The sequence below is a fragment of the Dermochelys coriacea genome, chromosome 6 (assembly GCF_009764565.3).
Source record: "Dermochelys coriacea isolate rDerCor1 chromosome 6, rDerCor1.pri.v4, whole genome shotgun sequence".
NCBI classification, from domain to species: Eukaryota; Metazoa; Chordata; order Testudines; family Dermochelyidae; genus Dermochelys; species Dermochelys coriacea.
Window position 1 is genome coordinate 27,810,522 of NC_050073.1, and position 20,753 is coordinate 27,831,274.

Consider the following 20,753-nt stretch of genomic DNA (forward strand, 5'->3'; position numbering starts at 1 on the left):
CCCTCAGGTGTTAGTGACTAACTCTGGGTTCAATAATAAATAAATGTGATTTTGTTAAATATAAAAAGTAGAATTTAAGTGGTTCCAAGTAATAACAGACAGAATAAAGTAAGTTACTAAGCAAAATAAAACACACACACGCAAGTCTAAGCCTAATTACAGATAAATCTCACCCTCAGAGATGTTCGAGTAAGAACAGTATCCCCAATACTGTCACGGCTAACCTGGTGGCTGAACTTTGTGACTTTGTCCTGACCCATAACTATTTCACATTTGGTGACAATGTATACCTTCAAATCAGCGGCACTGCGATGGGTACCCGCATGGCCCCACAGTATGCCAACATTTTTATGGCTGACTTAGAACAACGCTTCCTCAGCTCTCGTCCCCTAATGCCCCTACTCTATTTGCGCTACATTGATGACATCTTCATCATCTGGACCCATGGAAAAGCAGCTCTTGAGGAATTCCACCATGATTTCAACAATTTCCATCCCACCATCAACCTCAGCCTGGACCAGTCCACACAAGAGATCCACTTCCTGGACACTACGGTGCTAATAAGCGATGGTCACATAACCACCACCCTATATCGGAAACCTACTGACCGCTATTCCTACCTAAATGCCTCTAGCTTTCATCCAGATCATACCACTCGATCCATTGTCTACAGCCAAGCGCTACGATATAACCGCATTTGCTCCAACCCCTCAGACAGAGACAAACACCTACAAGATCTCTATCATGCATTCCTACAACTACAATACCCACCTGCTGAAGTGAAGAAACAGATTGACAGAGCCAGAAGAGTACCCAGAAGTCACCTACTACAGGACAGGCCCAACAAAGAAAACAACAAACGCCACTAGCCATCACCTTCAGCCCCCAACTAAAACCTCTCCAACGCATCATCAAGGATCTACAACCTATCCTGAAGGACGACCCATCACTCTCACAGATCTTGGGAGACAGACCAGTCCTTGCTTACAGACAGCCCCCCAATCTGAAGCAAATACTCACCAGCAACCACACACCAGAACCACTAACCCAGGAACCTATCCTTGCAACAAAGCCCGTTGCCAACTCTGTCCACATATCTATTCAGGGGATACCATCATGGGGCCTAATCACATCAGCCACGCTATCAGAGGCTCGTTCACCTGCGCATCTACCAATGTGATATATGCCATCATGTGCCAGCAATGCCCCTCTGCCATGTACATTGGCCAAACTGGACAGTCTCTACGTAAAAGAATGAATGGACACAAATCAGACGTCAAGAATTATAACATTCAAAAACCAGTTGGAGAACACTTCAATCTCTCTGGTCACTCGATCACAGATCTTAGAGTGGCTATACTTCAACAAAAAAGCTTCAAAAACAGACTCCAACGAGAGACTGCTGAATTGGAATTAATTTGCAAACTGGATACAATTAACTTAGGCTTGAATAGAGACTGGGAATGGATGAGTCATTACACAAAGTAAAACTATTTCCTCATGTTATTTCTCCCTCCCACCCCACCCCTCACTGTTCCTCTGATATTCTTGTTAACTGCTGGAATTAGCCTACCTTGCTTGTCAACATGAAAGGTTTTCCTCCTTTCCCCCCCCTGCTGCTGGTGATGGCTTATCTTAAGTGATCACTCTCCTTACAGTGTGTATGATAAACCCATTGTTTCATGTTCTCTGTGTGTGTGTATATAAATCTCTCCTCTGCTTTTTCCACCAAATGCATCCGATGAAGTGAGCTGTAGCTCACGAAAGCTTATGCTCTAATAAATTTGTTAGTCTCTAAGGTGCCACCGGTACTCCTTTTCTTTTTGCGAATACAGACTAACACGGCTGCTACTCTGAATCCAGTAAGATTCTTTCACAGACTAGACTCCTTTCTAGTCTGGGCCCAATCCTTTCCCTGATACTCCTTGTTCCAGTTCAGGTGGTAGCTAGGGGATTTCTCATGACTGCAGTCCCCTTTGTTCTGTTCCATCCCCTTGATATAGCTTTGGCACAAGGCAGGAATCTTTTGTCTCTCTGGGTCCCTGCCCCTCCTTCTAAATGGAAAAGCACCAAGTTTAAGATGGATTCCAGTACCATGTGACATGGTCACATGTCCTATGAGACCCCAAGCCGCCTTTCTTCCTGGCCTGACTCGCAGGAAAGCTTGCAAATAAACAGCCATTTACAACCAGTTGCCATAGTTGATGGGAGCCATCAAGATTCCAAACCACCGTTAATGGCCCACAGTCTGCATAATTACAATAGGACCTCAGTTATATTTCATATTTCTAGTTTCAGATAGAAGAATGATACATTTATACAAATAGTAGATTATAGACTTTACCTTACAAGAGACCTTTTGCATGAAGCATATTCCAGTTGCATTATATTCAGTCATATGGAGTGCAATATCACAATTATATTCATAAAATCATTTGGAGTGCAATGTCACAAATCTCTCAAATTATACTGGTGAGAAATGCTGAAATGACCACCTTGAAAACTGAAGTCCCATATCTGTCTCCAGAGCAGATAATTACGACTGCCGTTTGTCTTCCAAAGTCTTAATCCACTTCTGTAATTTCTTTAATAGTAAATATTCCTTCAACCCTATTTACTCCTTGGCACGTCTGCAGAGGCAGCCAATGAGTGCTGAAAGAAGTGGACACTTGCACACTAAGAACTGGACTGTGACTGCCAAGCAACTTCCAAAAGCTATCAACTTAAACCAGACTGGAACTGAAGGACTCGGGTGATAGGCTGTGTCTTGTTAGTCATTTAGTTCAATAATTAGGTATTCATCAACTGAATTTAACATGGAATTAGTACTTATGTGTTTAAGGTGAAAATTTAAAATTGTTAGCTGGTGCTGCATCTACTGCATGAGAGCATCCGAAGTCTCATGTCACAGTGAAACAAAAAGTAGAACGGATGACTTGCTTTTAAAGTCCAGTGTGTCTGGATCTCATTTCCCTCTCTCTACACTCATTTAACTTTTTCCTACTTAGAGTGAATTTTCTTGGCGTTTTCTTAATGATATTTCTATCCTATGCAGTTGTCTTTTCTTAGATGAAAAGTGATTATTTTGCTGGTTGAAGTTTTAATAGCCAGCTTCATCTAACCAATAAGATTCAAATAGCTGCCACTTGAGTTGTGAAAGGAAAATAGCATCTCAAGTGTTTGACCATCTCATGTTGTAAACAGAGAATGCATGATCCTGATTCAGTAACACTCTGATAATTTACCATTCACATGCACTTGATCTTTGTTCAGGAAATATCTCTGAATAATTATGCCAAGCCTACTGTGTGAAATGTGAAGAAGTGATTATCTTGATCTGTAAATCTGTTGCCATAGCAATAAAAATAAAATACACTAAGCCTAAGAAGGCATTTTGTGAGGGAGGGAAGGGTTTCATGTCATTGCAACCATTGTATGCTGAAGGCATTTCTTTTTGTTATGGCAACTGAGTTGAAATTTGATGGGTCTCCCCCTTCCTCCCCCCTCTCAGGGAATTGCCAAAGGGTTCAGCTAAGATTTATTGGTCTTTATTATGCATTTCTGTGTTTGAGTTTCTGGGTTCCTTTAATTCTGAATATCTTGTATTTCTAACGTTTGTGTTTTGATGAATACTGTATTACCTAAATTCTACTATTGTATTGTATACAACTGGGGCTTTAGCTTGAAATGTTGATTGTGACATAGGGTGTCCTCCTTAGGTGGCACGCTGAAAATCAGTTCTCTACCAATCCTCTACCAGTTTCATAACTTTGGTCACAGTTGCAGAGCTAGCTGTATTTCTGATCCCCTTCTGGCCTCTCTGTATGCTGCCCCTCAGATCTTGTGTTTCCTGGGGTGGAATTCTCCAATTCTGCCAAGGCTATAGTATCCTGTATTTCAGCTGCTCTTACCCATTAGGTCCAATTGAATTCAGGCACCTGCAGTGATTTGCTTCAGGAATCTGTGACCAGTGGTATACAATGATCAGACAGCCTTCTTAAAATGCAAGTATTGTTTGTTTTAGCAGTGGGAACAAAGCTTTTAGAGGTAAAAGGATTAAACCAATCCGCACATGTCTGTCTTACCTAAAGGATTACTGTCCTATCTAACACCCCAGTGGAGTGTTCTCTCATTTTCATGTCTCCCAAACTGTGACCTTTTCCTCTCTTCAGTGTTCCTTTTTAAACCTGTCAGTTGTTTTCATCCCCTGTATTAACTGACTTTTTCCATCTTCTGGTTCAAACTAGTTTTGTAGGTTAGCTATTGAGAGGAGGCACAACTGTCAAAGCTAATGATCCTGGCATTGGCTTGACTCTCAAGTGCTTGTGCAGAGATGGTTTATCTAGAGCCATTCTTTGTCAGGAAGGAAAACAGTCACCTCTTTTATTAAACCAATAATAGTCCTACAGAAAACACTCTGATAACCAGGACCAGATACAGTGTTTATAAATTATTACAGAGCAGCTCCACATCAGTCACATCTTTATTCCCAGGCTCCTCCCACCTTTACCTTCTTGTGAACCATCTAACATTCCCGGGGCCTGTTGCAGTCTCTAGTATGTCAAGAAAAAACATGGGCCTATTGACACTGCCAAGGTTTATAATAACTTTGTTTGTTCTCTTAAAGTCAAAGGCAAACTAGAAGTTGGGAGTAGAAATTAGGTATAGAACCTGGGAAAGTGTAAGGGATAGAGGACTTGGGGCACCTAGATTGGAAGCCAAGAGCATTTTAGAATCTGATGTGGGGGCGGGGGGAGACCAGGGGAAGTCAGTGGAAGGAACATGAACATGCGTTCACTGTCAGTGGGGGTTTTTTAATGTAAAATCTTAGTGGAGACAAGGTGCCTGTAGTTTGACCTCTGGATGGCTAGTCAAGATGAACCCTGGGTTGAGGATACGCTGTTGATCTCAAATAGCTACACTGAGGCAAAAACTTACTGCCATGTTTCCACTAGAGCTGCACATTGAGATAGCGATCTTGATGTAAAAAAGCCACACTTCTTTCTTTTGTTGATAGTGTGAAGGTATCATGTTAGTAGCATAACAGCGCTGCAGGAGATATTTGGTGTAAGGCATATTGGAATTCATCTGGCTGCATTGGGCTCATGGCTTTGCCTCCTCATTATTCACTCCCTGCACATGGGAGCATGCTAAATGCCCCGGTCTTACCTTTTTGTAATTGTTCTCACAGACACAGCTATTATACAACACCATTTTTAATGAGCTTTGTATACTTCTATCTTTTACATTTTGCTTGATCAGGTCAGACAGTTGGCCCGTTGCCAACTCTGTCCACATATCTATTCAGGGGACACCATCATAGGGCCTAATCACATCAGCCACCCTATCAGAGGCTCATTCACCTGCGCATCTACCAATGTGATATATGCCATCATGTGCCAGCAATGCCCCTCTGCCATGTACATTGGTCAAACTGGACAGTCTCTGCGTAAAAGAATGAATGGACACAAATCAGACGTCAAGAATTATAACATTCAAAAACCAGTTGGAGAACACTTCAATCTCTCTGGTCACTCGATCACAGACCTAAGAGTGGCTATTCTTCAACAAAAAAGCTTCAAAAACAGACTCCAACGAGAGACTGCTGAATTGGAATTTGCAAACTGGATACAATTAATTTAGGCTTGAATAGAGACTGGGAATGGATGAGTCATTACACAAAGTAAAACTATTTCCCCATGTTATTTCTCCCCCCCACTCCACCCCCCACTGTTCCTCATGTATTCTTGTTAACTGCTGGAAATAGCCTACCTTGCTTGTCACCATGAAAGGTTTTCCTCCTTCCCCCCCTTGCTGCTGGTGATGGCTTATCTTAAGTGATCACTCTCCTTACAGAATGTATGATAAACCCATTGTTTCATGTTCTCTGTGTGTGTGTGTCAATCTCCCCTCTGTATTTTCCACCAGATGCATCCGATGAAGTGAGCTGTAGCTCACGAAAGCTTATGCTCAAATTTTAGTCTCTAAGGTGCCACAAGTACTCCTTTTCTTTTTAGGTCAGAGAGATGCTGTTACCATGGGCCAGATGCAATCAAATGTCTGTTCTGTGGCTGTTGATTCTGCCACCATCTTTCCCATCAACATGTGGGAACATGCAAAGATTCCAGTGCCATTAGCCTCCACCATGCAGGATACTGAAGATGGTACACTACATGTCTTTTGTTTTGTAGGTGTTTTTTTTTAAGTTACTGCTATTTCAGTGGCAGAATCTGTGCCCTGCTGCCTATGAAGGGACTTACACTGAGATAAAACTGCTGCTAAGATAATAAGGCCTGGTACTGCAAGATCCAACGGACATGGAGGTGGGGAATGCTTTCCCTCTCTGCTCCGTTTCCAGAAATGTGGTGTTGGTGAGTCATTTCCTGAAGCTGTCTTAGCACTAGTAATCCTTCAGGAAACATCCTGTCTTCTTTCTCCGCACCCTCCATTTTTATCACTCTCCTTATTGCTGCAGACAACTCAGCTTCCACAGAGAGAAGGGTACTGACAAATTTCCCTGGTTGTATTGTTCGCGTTGGTATCAGGCAACAGAACACCTGATGAGGGTGTCCAGAAAAATGATCATAAGAGATCTCCTTAGCATCACTATTCTATCAACTACCTTTGCAAGGGAAAAGGGCAAGAATGAGTGTTTTAAGAGTTTTTGCATCTCCAGTGCTTATTTGGCACTCTTCTGAAGTCAGTGGACTAGTCTGATGAATGCCTGAATAACAGTGACTGATGTCCCAAGTAAGCCTTCTTAATTCTCAGTTAGTCCTGTGGACTAGACTTGTAAAATCTTTCAGTTAAATATCACATGACATTTTCTAAGGCAGATAGAACACGTGATTCAGAACTTTCAAAACCTGTAATTTTTGAAATCTGTCTTTCCAAAACAGCTAGTATAAATCCTCAGATTTGAGAAAATTCATTACCTAGTACCAAACCTCTGGCATGTTTGTGGAAATGACTTTCTGTGGATTTGGGGATTAGGGAGACAAAAATAGGTTTAGTACAGAAAGCATGTTTAGGCTTACACTGGGGAATGGTTACTACCTCTCAATCTATTTTAGTATAAATATACAAAATGAACTTAGTGCTGGGGAAAGAGATTGAATGACTGCTTTAGCAATTGAAGTAATATGTCCAGAGAACAAGTGTAGCATTAGGCTCTCATACACTTTTAATTATAGATGAACTAAAATTTAATGCAGACTACCTGGTTCATGAAACTTGCATGCTGTGGTGATGCTTAATTAGCCATATCAGATTTTTTTCCCCCTCAGAAGTGAAGGAAATCTTGGAAATTAAAAGCAATGTTGTATTAGCAAAAGACTTTAAGATGGCATAGTTACATTGCTGTGGTGCAACCTAAACTCTTGCTTTTAACTCGGCACATAGCTGCAACACAACTCAGCTGTTCGTTGTTTTTTCTTAACGGTGTAATTTGCAATTGCAGTAAAAAGTATACTACTTGTTATAGACACTTGTACCATTACAAGATGTGCAGTGGTGCTCATAGAATCTGAACTCCCACATTTCCTGGATTTGCTTTTGTCTTTGCTGCAGTTACAGAGCCCTTTTGTGTTTAATTGTATAAAACAGACTTTTATAAGTGTTTTGATGTAATCAGGAATGCTGTTTGCTACTCAGTTTTTATGGCAGCCTGCCCTTTTAAAGACCTTTGCTACTTCAGGTAAGCAACTACAGGAGTTGCATCCTCTTCCCCTTCAAAACAAATAGAAAATGTCATATTGCATTGAAGTTAAATCAGCTGAAATTATCTGGAAGGCTAGTGGGCAAAAATGTTTAACCCATTGTGTCTTGAAGACTGTTGCCTCTGCTACAGAACTCCCATATGGTAGATGGATTTCCCAGGACCACATACTTCTTTACTCTCCAAGTCAATTTACCTTTATAGGTTGTGGGGCCTCAGGTGCAGAAAAAACCTATTGTGTAGTATCCCTGCTTCTCTGGTTCAAAAATTCAGAATCTCCCATACATTTTTGTTCCTGTTCCCACATGTTGGAGAGGGTTTTAAATATTGTCAACTGTGTTTATGGAGGCGAAATTTGTGGTTTCTTCAGTGGCTTGTATTCCTTCATATTTCTTTACAAGCTCCAAGTGAACGTTAGAGGGATAGGTGGTGGTCGTGAGCTGTAAAATTGTTTCTGTTGCATCAATAAAAGCTTGAATAGCACGCTGGTAGTCCTGAATTAATTTTAGTTGTGGAAATAGTTAACAGAAGAGCTATTAGGTAATTGCTGGTCGTAATTTTCTGTAATTATTGTAAACCATACTCTTGGCCTTTAGTTATATTTTGAACTTAGAGTTCTTGATTTTAATTTCTAATAGACAGCTTCATTCAAGTTAACCATTTATGGCGGCCTCATTTTTTTCCTGCTTGAAATCTAAAATTGCCTTTTGTGAGTGCTTTTTTAGCAACTGAATTGCAGTATAGGCTGTCATGATTTTTTGCAGAACAGTCAAATTCAACTGCTTCGTCTGTAACACTAAGTAATACATCAAAGTGTAAATTTCTTTCACTTCTCTAACACTAAAATATATGAGCGTTTACTGCATAGTCCATTATAGGCATCTGTACTGAAGAATCTTAAAGAAAAATAGATTGAGAATCTCCTACTGAGACTTGAAACAGTGTTTCCACAAAAAACAATTTGCTCTTACCTCTAGCTTTGTCTAATACAGTATTAATAAGGGCTTTCTTCTTCTCAACTCACCTTTCTCATTCTGCTTGATTTTTACACTGAAGTTATCCAATAGTTTGTTGCCTTGGAATATATTTATCATTAAATACATCACTGTACTTTATCTTACAGTTAAGAGATGAGGGTTGCAATGCAAAACTCTTAACCTGAATAGCGAGTTTAAAAAAAAAAATGAATAAAATAAATGGGTTGCTTAAGTTACCTGTTTTTTTTTTGTTCCCCCCCCTTTAATTTGAAAGTCTCTGTAAGCGACTTTCCCTCAGTGGAGGGTTGTAACCTCTTTGCATTCGTTTTCCTATTGCGTTGTGCAGTTTCTGCACTAAAGAGAAGTCTTAAGGCATGAAGTGAGGAAATCTTTTATCCCTTTTCAACTATCTTCTGGAGCATAGAACATGGACTATTCAACACTGAGAAGTTGTTAAAGGTAGTGAGGTTTTTTGTAATGATGCAAAGAAAATCTAAGGGCATGTTTGCACTATAGTGTCACAGCTACAGGGCTGCAGCTATACTGCTATAGTGTAAATGCTTCCTACGTCAAAGGGTTTTTTCCATCAGTGTAGGTAATCTACCCCTCGGAGAGGTGGTAAGTAGGTTGGCGGAAGAATTCTTTGGTCGACCTACCATTACCTACAGTGAAGTTTAGGTCAACGTAACTACATTGCATAAGGTGCGGAAATTTTCACAGCCCTGAATGATGTAGCTAGCTGTCCTAAGTTTTAGATGTAGACAAGGCCTGAGACTTGGATCTCTTCCAGGTACAGTTCTGAGTTGGAGATTACCTCCCTCAAGCCCACACTACTTTCCTCCAAAACATTCAGTAAGCATGGTGCTAAGAATGATACGGTTTATGCACTGGTTTCAGAGTAGCAGCTGTGGTGGTCTGTATTCGCAAAAAGAAAAGGAGTACTTGTGGCACCTTAGAGACTATCAAATTTATTTGAGCATAAGCTTTCGTGAGCTGTAGCTCAAATAAATTTTAGTCTCTAAGGTGCCACAAGTACTCCTTTTCTTTTTGTTTATGCACTATATTTCATCTCCAAATGCTTTCATTACTCTTTAGCACAACAGTGGTGATTTCTTTAGGCTTTCCTTATGTGAGAAGAGTGAGGAGAATTTTTTCAGGATTAATTCCTCCTAAACTGGATCTGCTTTTGTAAAAATTGAGTTACTGCTTTAACACTGGCTTCTTATTCTCTACTTCAAAGATGTTGCTGCCTTGTATTTTGCATGCCTTAGTACTTCTGCTTTATGATGGATCACATTCTTTTACTATAAACATCAGTCTTGACATCATGCCGTGCTCTAAATTCCTACAGGGATTCTGTAAACTCAAATGTGATGAGAGAGAGAGAGATGACTTTGGTTACTTAATTAAGTAACCAATCTGAGGAGATTCATTTTGCCCAACCACCTATCGTGTTTGCTTTCAAGTTCTCAAAATAATTTAGTTCAGAAAATTGTGAACCAGGCTTGCTATATGTTGATAGCACTGTGATGCATCTTTTCAGGGAATTAGCAGCTCCTATTTTAAATTTTACTGCTAAAAAGACTGCACCTTAAGTAAGGGAAAGTAAGGCCTTGCCTAGATTAGGGAAATGTACACTATTAAATTACTGTATATTGATATAGCTATACATGTGCAAACTTTCATAATCTAGACAAAACATAGTTTGGAGACATCCCAATTTACAGGTAAGATAACCTAGTATTTGCATGTGCTTTTACTTCTTTGAGATCAGTACTGAACAGTATGGTATTTAAGATGCTGACTTGAATTGCAAACTCTTGTGAGCTTCCATTCAAATGACAAGCTTTTGTTTCAGAATTTGACAGGCATCTAATGGTATAATAACTACAAACTCTGATCTTTTTTGAGCTATGTATGGGGGGGGGGAGAAGACTTGCCTCCTGAAAGAGGGTAGAAAATACTTAGAGAGGATTTGGTATTATATCTTTTCTGTCTTTAGAAACTCTGTTGGAAGCTCTTTTCAGACTTGACTCTGATTTGAATCATTTTTCTTTTCTATTTAACTCATTAGAATATTTCCTCTCTTGCCCTGCTTTATGGATATAAATTGTAATACTTGCTTTAAATTACACTGATATATTGGAGGTGTTCATTTTTATATTGTATTTGACTAAATGATAAGCCAATAATTTGATACACATTTTTAGATGCAACTTTACTCTGTGAATTTTAAAAATAAATAAAAATCTTTACCTTTTTCTTTTCTCTTAAAATTTATTTCCCGGTATGTAGTCCAGCTAGGCTTTTCTCACTGTCATAGTCCTAAAATTGAATATCTACTTCTTTTAAACTTGCCTGACTTTTGCAAAGTACAAAGCTGAGTCAGCTTTGGTACTATCTTATTTTTGTGGCCTTGCATGAATTTGCAGTATGGAACCTATAGATGTGGCAGACTTGATTATATAGGTGGTGATTCTGTCGAATGCTCTAAATATCTTGACGTCCATGACAGTGCTCAAAACCAGGAACATTTTAATGTAGGCAAAGTAAAAATACCAAATCCTTCAATTCTTGCAGATTTTTGATATAATTATGTTGCAACTTTGTTTTGAAACTACCCGTGAATCTGTTACTTTGTTTGAAATGTGTTTATTTCATTTGTTCAGGCAGGATACAACATGCGTTTTGCTTAATTTGACAAACAGCTTAGATTTGAGAGATTGCATAGGTTTTTTTTTTTTTTTTGCAAGAGCTCTGGTTGTTGTGTAGTGTTGTATTAATGACAACTAATATTCATGACTTTACTAAGTAGCTTAGCAGGTGCAGAATGTATTTAGCTGTATAATCCATTAGTTTCAAGGAATTCACAGTGCATATAATCAGACATACATAATCAAGTAACACTACACAAGTGGCTTGATACCAACGTATTGCACAAGATGCTTTTGCCAGGCTGCTGGTTTTGAAGGAAACTAGTACTTGTTCAGCATATGATCCAACATGCATCTCAACTGAGTCGGTTGACTTTGGAGGTAGAAACTACTCCAAATACACACACGAGAGGTTGTATAGTGGTGAATACAGTTGGTGACATGCTACGATTCTGTAATTATAGGTGGAACTGAAGGTGGTGCCTACAGTCAAGGTTGCCTAATGGCCATGTTATAAGACCCAGTTTTCAATTGGCTCGTAGTTATGTCAAACTTTAACAATTATGGCTGAAATTTTCCTTGCTGGGCGTCTGCCTGAGACTTGACTTATTTTAAAATTTCAGTCAAAACTGAGGTTATGGGGAAATGAGTGTTTGCCTGTGTTAAAAATTCTTACCACCATTTCGCTGACAAGCTCTAACTCCAGGATTCTAGTCAGGGACTCAAAATTTGACAAGGGGCTGTGTTTGTGTCAGATGTACCTTTTGCTGTCTCCTTAGAAGTACCAAAATTTGACAGTTATGACTCTCCAAAAATTGTTTGCATGTGCTGACAGCCTATTTCAAAGTTTATAAACCTCTGAAAATGACCCTCTCAAATGAAAAACCACAACTATAAGTGGAGCATATAGGAACACTGATAAATACTTCTAAATACTGTATTATAAAACTGAGTTAGTGGTAGCTGATATTTTAAGTCTTTTTTTATGGGTGTATGTAAATCTTGCATAGGCCACTCATTGTTACTGCTGGAGCTAAGTCCAAAATGGACATACCATTACACAACTTGATGTAGTTGTAGCTTCTGAGGGACATAGCCAAGTACAGGGTAACAATCTGATCTGAAGTCTTTTGGCAGATCAACAAGGAAACTAGCACAGTAAACTGTTCATGCATTTTGAATCTGGCAGTCTGTTTCCATATCTCTTTGTATGCATGTGCACCCAACCCTCTCTAGTTAACCTCCTTAAATAAATGAATATCCTTTTTGTACACTGTTCATAACTCATTATATAAGATATTGAATATTTAGATATGCGAATCTGATTTTTCTGTATGCTCATGAGGCACTACTAGTGACATGGCTTGATGCTCTGTCCCTGGGGGTGGGGGAAGAGGGGGAAATTGCTAATATTCAGTACAGAGGGATGAGAGGAGATGGAGCCAGAAACTTGAGTGGTTGTGGGAGATGTGTATTGCAATGTTTTGGAAATGTATGTACATGGCTCAACGGACAACGTAAACATAATTTGTAATTCCAAGTTTAGTAAATTGTTTTCCCTGCCCTGAAGAGACTTCATTATTTTAGGTTGTAAAATCTAGACACAGCCCAATAGTTTGGGAATGGAAGGGTAATGAGATTTGGTGAAGGAGGAAGAAAGAAGGGATGATTGATTGTTGGATGAATGGAAAATTTTATTCCAAACCCCAAGTGCCTTAAGTTCCATTGACTTTCGATAGACATGGTTTCCTAAGTGATGTAAGTGCTTTTTACTATTTCTCCATAAGGAGAAGAGAACAAAGGTGCTTATTGGAGATGGCTTGAATTGTATAGAGCAGCATGACAAAAGGAACAAAGTGAAAATGGGAGAGAAACTAAAGTAGTAATGTTGAAGGATTGGGAAGAAATGAGAAGATGATGGGGAGGCAAAACTACGTGAGACCTTAAAGTAGAGCAGAATTAATTTGACAAGTTCCTTACATTTATAGATTCATAGATTCATAGATACTAAGGTCAGAAGGGACCACTCTGATCATCTAGTCCGACCTCCTGCACAGCGCAGGCCACAGAATGTCACCCACCACTCCTATGAAAAACCTCACCCATGTCTGAGCTATTGAAGTCCTCAAATCATGGTTCAAAACTTCAAGGAGCAGAGAAGCCTCCCTCCAGTCAACCATGCCCCATGCTACAGAGGAAGGCGAAAAACCTCCAGGGCCTCTCCAATCTGCCCTGGAGGAAAATTCCTTCCCGACCCCAAATATGGCAATCAGCTAAACCCTGAGCATATGGGCAAGATTCACCAGCCAGATACCCAGGAAAGAATTTTCTATAGTAACTCAGATCCCATCCATCTAATATCCCATCTCAGGGGATTTGGCCTATTTACCCTGAATATTTAAAGATCAGTTACTTACCAAAATCCCATTATCCCATCATACCATCTCCTCCATAAACTTATCAAGTAGAATCTTAAAACCAGATAGATCTTTTGCCCCCACTGCTTCCCTTGGAAGGTTATTCCAAAACTTCACTCCTCTGATGGTTAAAAACCTTCGTCTGATTTCAAGTCTAAACTTCCTGGTGGCCAGTTTATACCCATTTGTTCTTGTGTCCACATTGGTGCTGAGCTTAAATAATTCCTCTCCCTCTCCTATATTTATCCCTCTGATATATTTATAGAGAGCAATCATATCTCCCCTCAACCTTCTTTTAGTTAGGCTAAACAAGCCAAGCTCCTTAAGTCTCCTTTCATAAGACAAGTTTTCCATTCCTCGGATCATCCTAGTAGCCCTTCTCTGTACCTGCTCCAGTTTGAATTCATCCCTTTTAAACATGGGAGACCAGAACTGCACACAGTATTCTAGGTGAGGTCTCACCAGTGCCTTGTATAACGGTACTAAAACCTCCTTATCCCTACTGGAAATGCCTCTCCTGATGCATCCCAAAACCGCATTAGCTTTTTTCACAGCCATATCACATTGGCAGCTCATAGTCATCCTATGATCAACCAATACTCCAAGGTCTTCTCCTCTTCCGTTACTTCTAATTGATGCGTCCCCAGCTTATAACTAAAATTCTTGTTATTAATCCCTAAATGCATAACCTTACACTTCTCACTATTAAATTTCATCCTATTACTATTACTCCAGTTTACAAGGTTATCCAGATCCTCCTGTATAATATCCCGATCCTTCTCCGAATTGGCAATACCTCCCTTAATTTAAGGGATTAAAAAAGGGATATATGCATGTGGAAGAGATTTCAGTAAGTTTTATTGTACTCGTTAAGAGGCAATTCCACTTGGAATTACTTTATTGCCCCTGTTCAGAATGTGGAGGTGACAGAACTGTGGTGGATACATTTCAATGGATAGTTGATATCTACAGTGAAAAGTAATTAAATTACAACACATCCACTGATCTCTGGACAGTTAAAACCATTTTCTTCTGTTTCTGATTTCCTTACTCTTACGATAAAGCATCAGACAATTGTAGCGGTGGTTGCGAATTAAATATATCTGACTTTCTCTAGGGTCCATGATAAGATTGCTTTTATACATTAGAACAGCGGGAAGTACTGTAAACTGAGGAAGTAGCTGTAATTGCGTAGCAACACTGAGTCTACCTTGAATTAGAGCTTCAGAAGAATGGAAAGAATGGCTTTACTGTTCTGCACAGGAAAATTATATTTAGGGATTTATATGAAAGTGGGATGACAAATGGACTAGAGTATACAACACTTAAAACAAGATTCTGGTTTCTAACTGCAATTTAAATGTTGTTGTTGGCTGGTAAGATGCCAAGTCAAAACAATTTTCATGGCTTTCTTTCAGTAGCTGTCCTTCCATGATACAATCCTTTGTTTTTGCAGATTCTGTGATCTTTGTTAGCTACTGATACTTGTAGTTCTAGTGCTTAAGATGTCTTCTCTTCTCTTGTCTCCTCCTTTTTGTATTCCCTATAACCACATGGGATGTCTGGGCTTACATCTGTCAGCAACACCCACAGCATTTACTTCAAACCCTTCCCCCGAAGCAGGTTTCCAAGCCTAGGTTCAAGCCCGAGTGGGAACATTTACACTGCTTTGTTTTAGTCCCATAGAGCTTGCACTGCCAGGTGTGTGTGTGTGTGTGTGGGTTTTTTTTTTTTGCAATACAGATATACATACCCGTAATGAAATTGGGCAAGAAATGTGTTTCAGATTTTTGGTGTGTGCAGATTCTGTGATGTTGTGGAGAGTCTGATTTGGATGAAATACTGAGTTTTTTTCATTTGTTGAGTGCAGAAAACCGTTTGATAGACTGCAAAATATTTAATAACATTGCATTAAACAGTGTATTGTATATATGTCTTGTGCACATGCATAAATTCTGTTTTTCTGCAGTCCTACTTTGTCACGGATTATGATCCGACAATTGAGGACTCCTACACCAAACAGTGTGTGATAGATGAGAAAGCAGCACGGTTGGACAGTAAGTTTATTTTTGTTTTTTTTTAAAAAGCATAATTAAATATTGATGATGATCTGTAACTGTTATTTATTTGAACTTGAATTTTAAGAGGGTGGTACTGAATCAAATTGTATTGTGGTAAGTATTTTGATTTATGATGCTTTCATGACTACCTGATTAAAAACTTGTACTCTAGTCTTAATTGCATATTCATTGACTATCAAAGAGCTAATCAAACTTAAAGCTTTCTTTAAATTGACACTAAGCCTAAATGCCTAATGTTAATGTGTCTGCAACTAAATAAATAGCTTCTCTGTTTTTGAGCACCTGCAGCTTCTATTCACTAAAGATATCCTCTGCATTGTTCTTGGGCCTTACTTTCTTACAAGACTTTCTTACAAGTACAAGACTACCAGAACTTCCTTAACTCTTATGAGCAGTGGTTCTGGGATACAATGTACTGGCTGCCATGTTTGCCACCCATGCAGAGTATAAATGCTGCCCTCCAAATATTCGAGTGAGATCCCTCTTGTTAACACTGATTTAAGACTCCCATTTAGGTATGCTCAACAGCTATTTTTGCCTGGCAAACTGGTCAAAAGGAGACTAGTGTTTTTTGTTTCTTCAGGTCTGGTTCATGCCAGACTTAATGCTTATGACTGGGCCACTGCCCTGAAGAGTCAAAAAAAACCTTGAGTTAGGAATCCCACCAGCATCTTGCTAAGTTCTAGGAGTAAGATTCTTGCAATATATCTTCACTGGAAGAAAAACTACAGATAAGTCATTTTCCATATGCTAGGGAGGGTCATAGTTCATAAAACAACATCCCTTTTAAAAATGAAGCTGCTGTGCTCCAACTGTTTCAGGAGGAAAAGTTTCACAAACCAGGAGCATGAAGTATAGTAACTAGTTTTTCCTACTTCTGTTCAGTTCTGGATACAGCAGGACAAGAAGAATTTGGAGCTATGCGAGAACAGTATATGAGGACTGGGGAGGGCTTTCTTCTGGTCTTCTCAGTCACTGATAGAGGAAGGTAAGCCTGAAATCAACTATGAAAGCATGTGCCAGTACTCCATCTGATAACTTTCTGTTTGCTGTGTCAGTTTCTACTAGAATAACCACGTGGTACTTGTTGCAAGCACAAACTTTTGCCATTGCTTCCTGGGTTTAAGTGGCTAATTAATATTCCCTCAAATTGTAGTTAAGAGGGAGCTGGGGTAATATGGCTAGACAAAATTAAACTGTTAATTGTCTACATCAGTGATTCTCAACCTTTCCAGACTACTGTATCCCTTTCAGGAGGCTGATTTGTCTTGTGTACCCCAAATTTCACCTAACTTAAAAATTACTTGCTTATGAAAACAGACATAAAAATACAAAAGTGTCACAGCTGATGCTGTTACTGAAAAATTGCTTACTTTCTCATTTTTACCATATGATTTTAAAATCACGACCCCTAGGTTGAGAAACATTGATATAGAGCAGTATAAACAAGTCACTGTATCAAATTTAAGTTTGTACTGATATTTTTTTAGGGCTTTTCATGTAGCCTCTTGTAAAGTTAGGCAAATATGTAGATGAGTTGGTGTGCCCCCTGGAAGACCTCTGTGTACCCGCAGAGGTACACGTACCCTTAGTTAGGAACCACTGGTCTACACTGTATTTCAGTTTCATTAAAGCACCTACCCAATGCTATAAGTGACTTTAAACTATAAATAGGAAAACAAGAGCGGGGGTTGGAGGGAAGGGAACCAAATGCATCAAGACCAAAACACCCCCCCCCCAAATATTAACTGAACTTTTAAAGCTGGCTTAGCATGTCATGCAGGCTTATTGAGCAGTTCTTGGTAAGGGCATGTGACACCTATGCTTGGTATCCTTCATTGATTGCACTGGTAGCTTTTTGTTTTGGTCCGCCCTTTCTCCTTCCCTTTTCCCTAAGGCAGCTCTGTTTTCTTTGCTTCACTCCTCAGCCCCTCTGGGCACCCTTCACCGTGCCAGCTCAGTGTTGCTGTGCCTGGTGTTACTATGCTTGCTGCTCTTATCTAGTAGACAGCAAACCCGACAATTAATTTACTTGGATAGCACTTCCACTTTTCTTCTATTTCTGGGCAGTAGGATTATCCCCAATTTGATGGGTTTTTATAATTAAATGCAAAGGTTTAAAATGTTAGAAATAGCTGTAGAGGCTTTGTTGGGAAGACGAGTTGGCTTTCTTGGATACTATCTGAAATTTTGGCCTCAATAGTCATGTATGGAATGGATGCAGTGTATTTTTGGCTAGCAATTTCAAACCTAGGTGCCTAGAATTAAGAGCCTAAATCATATTTGAAATTTATTTAAAACAATTGTCCTATATTTGAGTGCAAGAATAAAATCTATATCCTTCCTAGCTATCTGGAAACTAGCAAAAGGCTCTTGCTGCCTAAACGCAACCTTCTTTTGTCTTAAGTGGGAGTGCCTTTTCCAACTTACGTATATACCATAGCCGATATTAATATTGAGTTGCTGTTCAATGAAGAAAATAGACACCTGTAAAGTTGCATCAACCCTACCCTTAGGCTAGGCAGGGCATGCTCCATTACAACTCTCTAAAAGATCAGAATAAGTCCTATAGATTACACAGTCCTGATTTGTGTTATGAATCCTTGTAATTGGATGAACTAGCTCAGTGGTTCCCTAATCATAGAGCCATGGTGACCCAGGATGAAACAGTATTTTATTTTAGGACACTTGCAACCCTGTCTTTATCTAGCCATAAACATGGGGGGTGGCTGTAATCCCACTCCAATTTTTCATGACACCCTAGATTAAGAATCCACGAACTAGTACATGCAAATCTTCCTTACTTTTCTTTTTCAGTTTTGAAGAAATCTACAAGTTTCAAAGGCAGATACTTAGAGTGAAAGACCGTGATGAATTTCCTATGATTCTAGTTGGTAACAAAGCCGATCTGGATCATCAAAGACAGGTAAAATCTTGGCATTATTGTATATCAAGAATCCTAATTCTTTATGGTTTTTGTAGAAATTGTTGTCCAGAAGATTAACATTAAATTAATAATTGGAGCAAATGACTTTTTCATGAAATATTTGTAATTAATCATAATGGAAGAGAAGTACAGGAAATTAGACAACAGCTATAGTTGAGGTTCTTAACGTTTCTCTTTAGGGAGAACTGTTTCTGGATCAATTTTTTTTTTTTTGGCTACAGCAGCTTCTCTTATTGACTCTTGGAAGCGAGGCTGAGGATAAATTTATTGAGAGATCTTAGGCATAAGTATGTCTAATTCTCCTGCTCTTAAAATTTTCCATAATATATTACTCATCAAATTGGCTTGTGCCAAGCAGAGAATTCTATCACTAAAAGGAGTGGTGGTTACTCTAAAAGTTTTACTCAGAGTGCATTTCTTATTGTAAAAGCAACAGTCATTTTGTGTATAACTAAGTTTTATATACATATAAAGCAGATTATGCAGCTAATGGTATGTTTTAAAGTCTGGAGGTACGCAACAATTAGTGTAGCCCATATTAAATGGATTGAAAACTGTCTAACTGCTAACATGTGAAAAAGTAATTGGGAGCAGTTATCAGATGTTTTCTAGTGGGGTCATGGAGGTATCTATTCTTGGTCCAGTGCTATTTAATATCTTACTATTGGTGTGGAAGAATATATAATCATTGCTGGTAAAATTTGCAGATGACTCTAAAAATTAATGGAAGGGTAAATAACAGGGACAGGTTAACTGTATGCAGACCAAATTGGATCACTTGCTAAGAGGTTTATGCATTGGGATAGCATGCGTTTTAATACGGCCAAATGCAAGGTCATACATTTAGGACCTTAGAATGAACATAATACAATATGGGGGACAATATCTTGGAATGTAGTGACATTGAAAAGGACTTAAGGTAATGGTTGATAATCAGTTGAACATGAATTCCCTATGCAATTCTTTAGGTGAGAGAGTGAATGCAATCCTTGGATATAAGCAGAGAAATATCAAGTAGGAGTTGGGAGGAGGTGGTATTTTTGTATGTGTTGGCGAGACCATTACTAGACTATGTCGTCCAGTTCTGGTGTTGATTTTTTTAAAAAAGGATGTAGAAAAACTGGAAAGGGCTCAAGAATATCTTTGAGTTTGGAAAACAAGCCTTAAAATGAGAAACTAAGTAGATTGAGCTTCTTTAGTCTATCAAAGAGAAGTTTAGGAGGTGACTTGATCGGTGTCTATAAGCACCTATGAGGGGAAGGGATTTCTGATAGACCGCTCTTCAATCTAACAGAAAAATGTACCAGAAGTTTTCCACAGTTTGAACTAAAGCAAGACAAATTCAGGCTAGAAATGAGGTGCAACTTATAGCAAAAAAAATTAAAGCTAGATCATAGTCCCTTCTGGCTGCAAAAATCTATGAAACTATAAACTTTTCTATCACTTTGAGGGCTTTAGAGGTTTGAAAGCACTTCCATAAACCTTCAAAATGTCACTTCTAACTTTGTTTTGGTGACAGAGAATTCCTAATCTCTCATGTCTATAAGCACTTTATGCCATTTTATATTTGGCGTTTTAGTTACAGCCGAACACTTTGGGTTCACATACAATGGGTAACAATGTTGATATTTAAGAGTAACACCACTGGTATCTGAGGTAGTATCTATTCAGGTGAAAGGGCACTTCATGCATCACAGACATACTATTTCATGTTCTCTACACTCAGGCAGACATCAGCACCTCCGCTGTTCTGTTTACATTTCCAAAGTAGTCTTCGCCATCAGAACTTTCTGGTTCACATAAAATGGTTTGATTATGTTAATTGATTGTAGATAGTAGTATGGATCCTTGCCACTTCCAGCATTGTGTATTTGATAATATCCTTATTCATTTTTAGCCTCAGTATCTTTGACTTTTGGCTTACACAATCAGGCTTTCCTCTTCTACTCAGCTTTGCTTT

At 39.0% G+C, this 20,753-nt stretch overlaps 1 protein-coding gene across 1 annotated transcript in view; it reads left to right on the plus strand.

Annotated features, from left to right (window-relative positions):
• Window positions 1-20,753, plus strand: part of RRAS2 (RAS related 2) — a 73,974-nt gene that overhangs the window by 33,666 nt on the left and 19,555 nt on the right. Inside the window, exons 2-4 of the mRNA XM_038407446.2 lie at window positions 15,735-15,822; window positions 16,732-16,834; window positions 18,664-18,772. Of these exons, the coding sequence (XP_038263374.1) occupies window positions 15,735-15,822; window positions 16,732-16,834; window positions 18,664-18,772 (300 nt within the window). The remainder of the gene's footprint in view (window positions 1-15,734; window positions 15,823-16,731; window positions 16,835-18,663; window positions 18,773-20,753) is intronic.